Source organism: Hydra vulgaris, chromosome 12, assembly GCF_038396675.1.
Source record: "Hydra vulgaris chromosome 12, alternate assembly HydraT2T_AEP".
Taxonomy (NCBI): domain Eukaryota; kingdom Metazoa; phylum Cnidaria; class Hydrozoa; order Anthoathecata; family Hydridae; genus Hydra; species Hydra vulgaris.
The window spans coordinates 60,127,501-60,140,376 of record NC_088931.1 but is presented as its reverse complement, the minus strand read 5'-3'; the positions used below and the strand labels follow the sequence as shown (position 1 = coordinate 60,140,376).

Sequence of the window (12,876 nt, the reverse complement as noted above, 5' to 3'; positions counted from 1 at the left end):
ATCTTAGTAATATTTCTTAGTAATATCTGTATTATCTTAGTAATATTTCTTAGTAATATCTCTATTATCTTCGTAATATTTCTTAGTAATATCTCTATTAACTTCGTAATATTTCTTAGTAATATCTCTATTATCTTAGTAATATTTCTTCTGAACTTTTTCCAAGATAAAAAACTGAACTTTAGGAATACAAAAACAACTAAATGCTTGAAAATTAACAAATTCATATTCCTTTTCATAACAATAATTTAAAATAAAATCAGGAAATGTTGAATTTTTTTTTTAAACTTCAGAACAATTTTTATAAAATGTTAAAAAAATAAAACTGAATAGTTTATATTTTTTTAATATAATACAATTGATAATTTTAAATTAATTTAAAAATAATTCATTTTTTGCAATGACTTCACAAATGGTGGTAAAAATACAATTATTATGCATTTTTGTCTTAAAACATACCTATTACCAAACATTACCCAAACCCTAAGTCAAGGTACATATTAAAGCCCCTGCAATTAGCGTTTTTGTAGAAGACTATGTTTTTAATGTTCCAACCTTGTGCACTGTTAATATATTTTACAAACTAACTTTGAAAATGCTGAGTTTTAACATTTAGACAGGTTTCTAGACAAAAATAGTCTTGACAAGGTAGTTATTTTATGTTCATAAAAATCTTAAATTTGGGTTTTTACCACTCTGAAACCAGGTTTTTAGAATACTAAATTTTGCTAAAAGACTTGGTACCTACGGTAAAAAAAACTACAGATAAATTAATGGACTCTGATGAAATTTATTCTTATTCTCTCTTTTTTGTTGGAATTGATGTACAATATTCCTTTTTTGTATTTGTCATATCTATTTTCGATGAACACATCAACTAAAACTTTAAACTTCAATTTGCAACAAGACTTACTCTATATTAAGTAAGCCCTCTGGATAAACTGTTTAAAATATAAATGTTTTAAATAAAGTATTCATATTTTTAAGACAAGCGCACAGTTTAATCTGAATGTTAATTCCGATTGTACAAAGTTAATGTCTTTTTTTGATATACTTTATACTTACATTTTATTATTTTATTATTGCTATGTAAAACAAATATGGAGTTTTTTTCCACATTTTCAATGTTTTTTGCTGGTTTTATACAAAATTTAGGGTAATATGTTTTTTAATTTAAACTTTTATCACCTAACAAAGGGAAGATCATTCTCTGGATAAGAGTCTTAACAAACTGAAACTTGAAATATTTGGATATAAATTTGTTAAATAAGTTTTTTTATACTTTACCACTATTGAAATTTAAAAATATAATTATAAATATTACACTTATAAATAATACATTTCAAATTCAACTTTATTAGTGGCTTGATAGGCCGGCTTTTGAAGTTTGGAAGACTCTTTTGTTAACTTTCAATGATTATTGTTAACTTGTAAAATAGCCACTTGATATTCTTGACCTAAAGATAACAGACTCCATTTTTTTAGGTCTTGTGTTAACCATATTGGGACTAATACTTTGTAGAGATTTCTTTGGTTGACATTTGAGTTGTATAATTTTTTTTTTTTTGTTACTGTTACCTCAATTGCAACATAAATTTTTTGATTGTTTCCCAGATTACAACACCAACCCTCGGAATTAGGAAAAAGGAAGTCAGAAATAAATTACCGATCTCAAACTGTTAGAGGTCGGCATTAGATTGGCACAAAAATTTATCATAAAACATAGAAACAAGGTCGGCAATTTTTTGCCAACCTCAAACACTTTCAGGTCGGCAGTTAGGTCGGCATGCCAACCCTAATTCCCAGGGTTGCAACACCATACATTAAATGGCTCTATGTTAAAGCATTGTATAAAATAACTTTAGACATAAATGGGAATAGCTTATTAAAATTTTTAAGTAGATGCCTTTACTGACTTTTTTGACACGTGTACAATATAAATAGTAATACTACTTCATTTTGTTTTGCCAATGAATACCCAGAATGCTAATGTTTTTTCTTTATAATTTCATGCATATTGGGTAACTTTGCATCATTGCAACTTTACTTTACATTTTTACATTTTTTGCACCATATACCTTTTTTTTAAAAATGATAGCCCGTTTGCTAAAAACTAATAATTGATTTTTTTCAACTTTTAGCAACATATTTTTTGTAATTGTTCAATAAAGTCAGTCTTTGCAACCATTGTTGTATTTTCAGCAAAAAACATATATCAAGTTCTGCTGCATCTGGTAGACCATAAATATAACTTTTGAAAAACAATGGACCCATTCCTTGAACAAAACTTAACTTTTTGTTTTCTACTACATTTCTTTAGATGTTGAATAATTGACTTTCTTTAGATGTTGAACAACTGACTGTCTTCTGTTTGTTAAATATAAGGAGATCTATTTTCAAATTTTTTTTTTACTGACACCTAGATTTGTTGCAAATAACGCTGTTAACACAGCTGTCAATAGCATTATTTAAAAAATATTATATTTACAAAAACTTTTTTACATCAATTAAAATGAATATAATAATTTTGTGTTGATTTCTATAACTTGATATCATATTAAGAATTATTATCATATTAGGAATTTTTAAATTAGCATTGCACCCCTTTTTGAAGCTCAATTGATTGAATCATTCATCATCACCAAGATTTTCCTCAGTTCGATGCTTTTTCAAGTACTTTTGATAGTGATGGTAATATACTTATTGGCCTGTAATTTTTTTTAATGGTTTTGTTGTCTTTTTTATATACAGATTATCATGCCTAATTTTATGTCTTGTGGAAAACATCCAGTATTGATTGAATTATTTTTGTTAGAAAATGAGTGCAAACTGAGCAATCTTAAATAATCAACTTGTTAGAGATCAAAACCATAACTCCTTTTTGGAGCAAAACTATTAACAATTTTAATAAATAACTCATTAATAGACTAAATTCCAAATAATATGCAGTAATTGCGTAATGGTAGAGCCCTTGCCTCAATAGCGAAGAAGTTCCAAGTGCTATCCCCACCATGTCCTTGGTAGTTACGCACTTAACTTGTTTCTTCATGCAGCAGCCTTGTTTTTCAAAGTTTGTGTTTCAGAGTTATAGAGTTGAGAGAGGATTTTTAATAACAACAACTAAAAGTAGCCTTCTCGACTGTGGTGGCCTTTGTGACCTTGGGGAGGTGAATTAAAAAAATAAAAATAAAACAATATGGAATCGAAGATATTTGAAATGGTTTATAAGATTAAAGTTGTTTGGTCTTAGCTCAAGTGATACATCTAAAGTGATCAATAAATAAATTTGCTATATACTCTTCTATTTTAATCAAAAAGAAATTTTTTGTTTTTTTGTTTTTATTGAATAATCATTTTTAGCAGATTTATGAAGGGCCTTGTTTAGAACAATCCGAGTTTTCTTATTGTCCCTTTTTACAATTTATCAACTGTTGCCTAAAGAAATTATTTTAGTTATTTTTATGCTCTTTTGGGTGGGGTGGCAGAGGTAGCGTGAAAAAATATGCTTTTTCTGAGAAACAAGTATGGTAAATTTTAAAAGCATTAAATTATCTAACATTTTATTATCAATATTTCATTGTCAATATTTACCAACTGGAACTGGTTATAAATTGGTATGTTTCATTTTTTCAAATTTTCTTATAAAAAATACTTTTTAAAATTGATTTGAACCAAACTTTTGAAAATAATTTATTTAAGTGAAAAAAAAGGCCCAAAATCAATAAGCAGCCATAGAGCAATTTAGAAACAACTCAGATAAATAAACTGACATTAAAGAACTTTTTCATAACCTATAACTGAAGTCACATTTAGAACTAATTCACCAAAATTCAAAATTTAGGTATCTTATAACAATTTTTTTTTTCTTAACATATCAAAAGTCACAATTTTATTTTTATTTAGCTCTTTAGCTCTTCATATATATATATATATATATATATATATATATATATATATATATATATATATATATATCATGTTTTTTAATAGGTGTTTTGCAAGAAAGCAATAGTTTTTTGAGTTAGTATTTTTATTTTCTAAAAATAAAAGAGTACAAATGAAAAGCAAAAGATTACAGCAAAGTTGATAAAAAAAAAAAACCAGCAGAAATAGAACTTGTATTAAGGCTGGGTTTAATATATTGTCTATTTTATGATCAACAAAATATGATTCATTTTCTGACATAGTGTTCAAGCATAGGATTGAGAAAGTACTTAGAAAATGGAGTAAATCTGCAACAGCACTAAAAAATCCCCAGGACTCCGATGTTCATAAGGTTGCAAGTGCTCTAAAGATGAAGGAAAATATCAAGTTTATAATAATAATGCTCAAATTAACTAAATGTACACAGAGAAGCAAGCAGTTCAACGAAAAGACTTCTAAGCTCATTTCAAAACATTAAAAACATTGCTTTCACAAGGCGTAGCTATAAGAGGTGACAATGATGAAGAACCCAATAATAACCAGTTTAACTTGGATAAAAGTAAAAGTGAAAAAGCATTATAAATGTTGATAATTGTAAACCACTTCATGACAACTTGCAAGAGTGAGGACAAATTCTCATTTTAAAAACACAAAGGCAGAATCTTGAGTTGAACAAAGCATTTCTATTTGACACTTGCAGATGAATCCTCAGATATTATAAAGAAACAAATGTCATTTAATATAGGAATATTGCAGTGTATATTTAATATAATGAATATTGCAGAATATAATATTGGAGTGACAAGTCAGCATAGTACAGTCAATACTTGCAATTGTTGAAGCATATTTAAATTGTGTTGCCTTTTTTAAACAAATCTAAAAAGATATATTGCATGAGTCTGAACAAAAACACAAAACACAACACACAAAAAAGCAGTACAAGTGGTGTTGGAGAAAGATGGCAGATATTTGTACAATATTCATGTCTTAAGAGTGACAAGACTATTGCTGCAGAAATAAGAGTATAAGTTAAAGGATTATTACCTCAGTGTCCATCAGTAAAAATACCTTTAGAACTGCAAACCACTTTTCAATTATTTGCAATTCTAGAGACTCAATTGAAGCAATTACAAGAAATTAATCTGTCAGGTGTTGTCAAAGAGTAATACATTGGCAGTGCAATAACTAGCCCTTTTAAATTCAAGACAAAAACAAAGGAAACCTCATTTTGAAGCAATTCATGCTATTTAAAACATTTTGAGTGAGAGATTTGAGCAGGATAATTAAAAAACCAAAAACACCATGGTTTTTTTGGTTAAAATTTTTTATTAAAAAAATGCTGTATTTAGTTATCCTTTTAAATTAAAAAAAAAGCATAACACATTTTATTTGAGTAAACTGTATTCTTTATCAATATTACTGTTATATTTCATCAAAATTATTCAATACATTATTGTGTAATGTTCTATATATAAATACAAGTTTTGCTGCTTTTTCTATCCCCAATTGGTTTCTTAACTTAAAATGAGCAAGGCGAAAAGTTGAAAAAATTCTTTCGATTCCAACACTAGAAGCTGGTGCATTTAATAAACCTTCAATATCCATTATGTTACAATCCACAATTTTTAGAGTTTTCCACCATTCTATTGGTGATACATTTTTTAAAACAGATTCACTATACAAATAGCTTTTATCGAATGAAGCAGATATGGCTTTTAATTTGAATATTATTGGTAACAAATTCTTGAACTCTTTATCTGCAAAATTCATGGCAGCTTCATTTTCAGAAAGATTAGATCCAAAATATCTAGGATCTAGTGTGTTTGCCAGGAAATGAGCATCATTGACAGTCTCAAGGTATCTAGATAAAGCAAAACACAGAAGAATAAATCTTCTGTGTTTTGCTTAATCTGTATATCACTTACCTTTCTACCAATCATGGAATATAAGTCTTTATTTTTTTCAAACATTATGAAAATGATGCTCCAGTTGTTGACATATTTTTCAAGTGAATCACATACAAAATTCCAGCGAGTGTCAGTAGGAAGTGGCAATTTTGTTCCTCCGCTTAATTTATAAATTGTTCTAGCTTGATGATTATTTCTTATATATTTTATTATTTGTGTAACATGCTTGCTCACATTTTCAATGTTAAGATTATTTGCTAAAAGATTCATCATATGAGTAGCACACCCATAAGTTATGATAATATCTCAGATGAAAGTACTTGCCTCATTGATTTCATATTAGTTCCATTGTCAGTCAAAAAGGTTTTTACTGTGCATCTAAATTTACGTCCTACAGAATCTATTGCTTCTCTTGCTAATTGTGTAAGATATTCACTAAAATGTTAATTTTATCTGTAATTACAGAGATACAAACTGTAGGTTCATTATGTACATTACTCCAATTATCTAAAGACATGGCTACAATTTTCCCATTCAATACTTTAAATTTTTTAATTTCTTCTGTGTAAATATATATGTAAATATATTTCTCCTCAAATTTGAGTTCTATTAGGTAGAGTGTATCCTGGATGAAGCATATTGATAAATTTTTTAAATTCTTTGTGCTCAACTGACCTGAAGCTAGAGTTTGTACTGTATATAAATCTACCAAGTTGCAGATCAAGAAAATCTTTCTCTTTGAGGCTTGTTCATGCAAAAAACTTATAAATTTTTAAATATTTATCAGCTGATGTTAGATTGAGCTCAAACCTTTTCATTTGTTGTTGTGATGTTAATGGTGAGTTGCCTTTAAAATGAAATACATGATAGTAATTTAAATATATATGTTTACAATTTAGGAAAGTATAAAATTTAAATGACAATGCATTTATTTATTTACCTTCAAGAAGTTGTTGATCTTCAATTGACTCCATAATTTTATGGGGTTGTGATTGCTTGCACTTTTTCATATCACATTTGCGCCCAGTTTTTTGAGACATTTTTGTGGAATCAATAAATTATGTTAGAACTACTTATACTTTTGCTAAACATGTGAATCTGTATATATGTGTATATATATATATATATATATATATATATATATATATATATATATATTTATGCGTGTATATATATATATATATATATTTATGCGTGTATATATATATATATTTATGCATGTATATATATATATATATTTATGCGTGTATATATATATATATATATTTATGCGTGTATATATATATATATACACGCATAAATATATATATAAATATATATATATATATATATATATATATATATATATATTTATATATATATACACTTTTTCATATCACATTTGCGCCCAGTTTTTTGAGACATTTTTGTGGAATCAATAAATTATGTTAGAACTACTTATACTTTTGCTAAACATGTGAATCTGTATATATGTATATATATATATATATATATATATATATATATATATATATATATATTTATGCGTGTATATATATATATATTTATGCGTGTATATATATATATATATATATATTTATGCATGTATATATATATATATATATATATATATATATATTTATGTGTGTATATATATATATTTATGCGTGTATATATATATATATATATATATACACGCATAAATATATATATATATATATATACACGCATAAATATATATATATATATATATATATATATATATATATTTATGCGTGTATATATATATATATATATATATATATATATATATATATATATATATATATACACACACACACATATATATATACATATATATATATATCGTTAAGAAAACTTCCTGATGAAATAAGTTCATCAGGAAGCAATGCTTCTTGATGAACCTATTGAAGGAGAAACAGCCTGTAGAAGAAAACAGATAAATACATTTTATTACTAATTTGTTTACTGTTCTGTTCTATAAGAACAATGAGGACTATATTCTATGAAAAAACAAAAACAAAAATCATGGATTTAAAAAAAAATATCTATATTTAAGATTAGTTATATTTGTGAACATAACCCTGTTTTAGTTTCCTGTTGCAAGTTCAAATCTTTCTTAAAAAACATTAATTTGGTTTAAACCAACATTTTTTTAATTGGTTTAAACCATGGTTTAAACCAATAGTTAAAACCATGTAACCCTGTATGTATGTATGTATGTATGTATGTATGTATGTATGTATGTATGTATGTATGTATGTATGTATGTATGTATGTATGTATGTATGTATGTATGTATGTATGTATGTATGTATGTATGTATGTACGTATGTTTGTATGTATGTATGTATGTATGTATGTATGTATGTATGTATGTATGTATGTATGTATGTATGTATGTATGTATGTATGTATGTATGTATGTATGTATGTATGTATGTATGTATGTATGTATGAATGTATGTATGTATGTATGTATGTATGTATGTATGTATGTATGTATGTATGTATGTATGTATGTATGTATGTATGTATGTATGTATGTATGTATGTATGTATGTAGTGATATCAAAATGAAACCAAATAAACACAAACAATAATCATGTAAACCAAAATTCTAATAGTTTTAGTTTAGTTTGAAACTAAAAAATTTTATTAATAAAGTTAAAAACTTACAGGAAACACATCTCCACTTTCTCCCGGCATTTCCTTGGGAGGAGTGGGAGCAAGTACCCCTATAATCAATAAACAAATATTAAACAAAAACAATTTTATAAGCAAAAATCAAGTTTAATCATGTTAAAATATTTCCTCTTACGCTAAATGCTGTATTGTTATGTTTTGTAGCATGTTCAGTTATAACCTATATGTATGCATACAATAAATATATATACATATATAAATAGTGTAATTGAATGCGCCTTTTGCAATTATTTTAACTTGTTTTTTTGTTATTGTTTTGACATAAACAACAACAACAAAACACTCAAATAATGAAATAAAAACAAATTTTTTTGATTTTTTACAAATGCGAAAAATGTGACAGATTTTTTCAACGAAAAAAATAACTTGAATACAAGTTTACGTGACTTCTAATAAAACAATCATATATAAACTCTAAGAAACTCTCAAATAACAATTCTTGTCTATTTCTTTCTGACTTTACAGTTTTTTGCTCGCATTTATAAATGGATGTTTCTTCTCACTAAATGTACTTTTTTTTTGACAACGTACTATTGCAAACATTAGCATCAGCTAATGGACTTAACGAATGTTCCAAAACAATAAGATCAAAAAACTCTTTAACAAATAAAAAAAACTTTGCACAAGGAAATTATTTAGATTTATTTGGCAAACTTCTTTTGTTGAAAGAGTTTAAAGTAGTCTAAATTTACATTACTTTTTATAATAAAAAAAGTAGTCTAATTTTGTGTACTTTTTAAAAAAGCTAACAAAATTCTCATACTATTTTTAGTCCTCTATCTGTTTTTTTATTGTTTTTTTAACCTTCTCTCCTTTCTAGCAAAAACTACTTTAAGATGAAAAAAATGCTTAAGACACTTGCATATCTTAAAAAAATGATTCAAAAAAAGTTCATTGCTTTAAAAGGTAATAGATCCTACGGCTTTGCTAACTTAATTTTGTTCCAATGTAACTATATGAACTGTAATCATAACTACTAACTATATGAAAAGTTATACAAATATAAATTATATTAATTATAAATTATATGAGCATTATATGAGCCTATGGAGAAAACCAGCATGCTTGGCATGCTGGTTTTATCCAGAGGCTGTCTTTTTATGGTGTATCAGGTTACATCTTTAAGATTATTAAATCTTTCCTTACCAATTGTAGCATAAAAATTGTCCTTGATGGACACCACTCTTTTTCATTTTCTGTAACTTCAGAGGTTCCTCAAGGTTCTATCCTTGGCCCTATACTTTTTTAATTTATATTAATAATTTTCCAGAAATTCTCACATTTAAGGTGGCATTGTTCCCTGATGACTAACATTAATTGTCTTAAAAAGAAACTAACACTCTCTGATTGCTTGGAGGGGGCATTTGAGCTTGAAAAGGGTCTCATTTCTGCTACATTATGTAGCTCTCAGTGGCTAGTGAACTTTAACTCAGATAAAACTCAATTATTTTTACCTAATCATTATCAGACCCTTTGTCTTCAAGGATTAACTCTTACTTTTGACCTGTTTTGGAAACCATATATCAAATCTATTGCAAAAATAGCACCTGCTAAGATTGCATTTCTTTATCGTACTCCCACTTTCTTACTCCAGATTCTATTCTTTATCTCTATAAATCTCAAATCCTTGTATGCAATATTGTTGCCATATATATAGTGAATTGCTCTTGAATTTTTTTCTCTTTTAGACAGGGTGCAAAAAGGCAAAGTAAACATATTTCTTCATCTTCATCTTGTTTTCCTGATTTATATAATTTGCAACCTTTTAAGCCGTCTGTTAATTGTTATCTTGCTTGACAAACTTCATCTTTTCTATTCCAGTAACTCTAAAAGTGGTTGCTTGCAGCCTTGTTGTAAGAAGAAAAAAAAAAGTTGTATTTATTAACACACATTATTGCTTTATTAGACAATGAAAAATACTTCTGAAAGTCAAAATAATTTCAAATGTGCTGAATATTTGGAAACTAATTTTCTACTATAGAATAAAATACCTTTCTTGCTTAAAGCACTGATTTAAGGTCACGGTTTTTCTTTTTAAGTTTGGCAAAGTCTTCACTAACTTAAATAAAAAAAGCTTTTTCTAACTTTTAAGCATAAAAAGTTATGACTAGAACCAATTACAATTCAAAATAAACTTATATGAAAGGTTAGAATTTGGAAAACCATAAACTATTTTTAAGATGCACAATGAAAGATTTAAATAAAAAAACAGTAGTTCAATTTTTCTTTTCCTTAACTATTTTATACAATTGCAAGCATTTTTTGATCAATTTAACACAACAAAAATTTATGTTTCTAACATGTATTTCTGAAACATTTCTAATATGTGATGCTGAAACAAAACATTTTTAAGTAAAAAGTTAAATATACTACAAACAAAGTGTATTTTTGAGTAAACAAATTTACTAACTTAGTGTTTAATTAATCAAACTCACTTAATTTAATAAAATTCTGAATTTAATAAAATAAATCTTTAAAAATTTAAAGTATAAATCTTTTGTTGAATTTTGTTTACTGTTAAAATTTAAATTTAATGTGAGGTTTTTTAAACTTTACTTTAAGTGTTTATTACTTACAATATGTATAATTTCTAAATTTAAGCATAAGAAATTTTAAAAGAAAACAATCAGTTGATGTTTGTTTCCCATGTACTTTTTTTTTGAACATATGCTTGTGTATACATTTATTTTGTGTGTGTTTGTTTGTGTGTATCAATTTAACTGTTAAAGTTGGCTTTTTGGTAAAAACATAAATTGTTAGGATTTTAAAACATCTTGAATATCAAGATGTGAGATAATCAAGATGTTGTTAATGATGTCAATTTATTCACCATCATTTTTATTAATGGCTCCTTCAAATTTGTCTTCCTACTCAGTACTTGCTAGATTATATTTTTATTTGTTTATGAACATTACGTGCTACTTTACTAAACATTGAAAACATCAATAAAAAATAAGTATTTTTAATACCTTGGATTGCATTTGTCATATAAAACATTGAAGTGCTGGTCATTCCAAAGGTAACTGAAATTGTAAATATGTTAACAAGTTTTATAATTATAAATATATTATTTGTTAGTATGGGCATTACATGAAATTTTAGGAGTTCTAGCTTCAGTTTTGAAAGTATCAAATTTTTATTAAAAGCATTATTAAATTTTTAATAATTTTTACTAAAGTCATAATTAAAAAAAATATATATTTTTTAATAAATTATTTTTTAAAGCATATTTTTAAAAATTCTTAACAAATTCTAAAGCTTAACTGAAACTAAAACTTAGTTAAAAGTTAAAAATAAAATAAAATACTTAGTTATTATTGAATTTACAATATATGTATTAAATCTATTTAAAAATGTTGCTCAGAAAAATTAGAAACATTGGGACCGTGGTGGGGATTGAACTAATTCTCAATCTACCACTACACTTCTTCTTCTTCTTTCGGCATTTCCTGTTTAGGGGTCGCCACAGTAGAACTCCTCCATCTAGCCCTGTCATGAGTGTCCTCCACTGACACACCAGCCACTCTCATATCCTTCACCACTGCATTCATAAACCTCCTCTTAGGTCTACCTCTCCTCCTCTTACCTGGAAGTTCCTTCCCCTAAACCTTCTTGCCAATATAGCTCTCCTGTCTCCTCTGTACATGTCCAAACCATCTCAATCTTGATTCTCTAACTTTATCTTCAAAACATGCTACATGTGCTGATCCTCTAATAAACTAATTTTTGATCCTATCCTTCTTTGTCACTCCAAATGAGAATCTTAACATCTTCATATTAGACACCACCATCTCCTTCACTTGTCTTTTTGTCAGTGCCACTGTCTCCAGTCCATACAACATAGCAGGTCTCACTACTGTCCTATAGATCTTTCCCTTCATTCTAGCCAACACGCTTCTATCACAGATCACACCAGACACTTAGTGCCATCCTCACCACCCTCCCTGCACTCTCTTCTTTACCTCTCTTTCACTTCCTCCATTACTTTGTACCCTCGACCCTAAGTAGGTAATCTCGTCCACCTTCACCAAATCAATTCTTTATAACTGGACCTGTCCACTGTCTGCCCTCTCATTCACACACATGTACTCTATTTTACTCCTGCTTACTTTCATTCCCCTGCTTTCCAAAGTATACCTCCATCTACCACTACACCACACCATAAATTCAACACACTGCAAGTATTTTCGGCACATCTAAAGCTTTGAAATGTGCAAAATATAAAAACACCTATTTTAATCTTGACAACTTTTTTTGAAAAAGAAGAAATAAAACAATTAATATATTTCTTTTGAAAAAAAGTTATTTTTAATAAAAGTTAAACTAAATATATGGAATC

General features: G+C 26.9%; 1 protein-coding gene across 4 annotated transcripts in view; it reads right to left on the bottom strand.

Annotated features, from left to right (window-relative positions):
- Positions 1–12,876, bottom strand: part of LOC100198472 (polycystin-2) — a 93,581-nt gene that overhangs the window by 58,893 nt on the left and 21,812 nt on the right. For all 4 annotated transcript variants that reach the window (XM_065813935.1, XM_065813936.1, XM_065813937.1 and 1 more), the window contains exons 4-5: positions 11,507–11,560; positions 8,511–8,569 (exon numbers count right to left, since the gene is read on the bottom strand). In XM_065813935.1, coding sequence (XP_065670007.1) covers positions 8,511–8,569; positions 11,507–11,560 — 113 coding nt within the window. The remainder of the gene's footprint in view (positions 1–8,510; positions 8,570–11,506; positions 11,561–12,876) is intronic.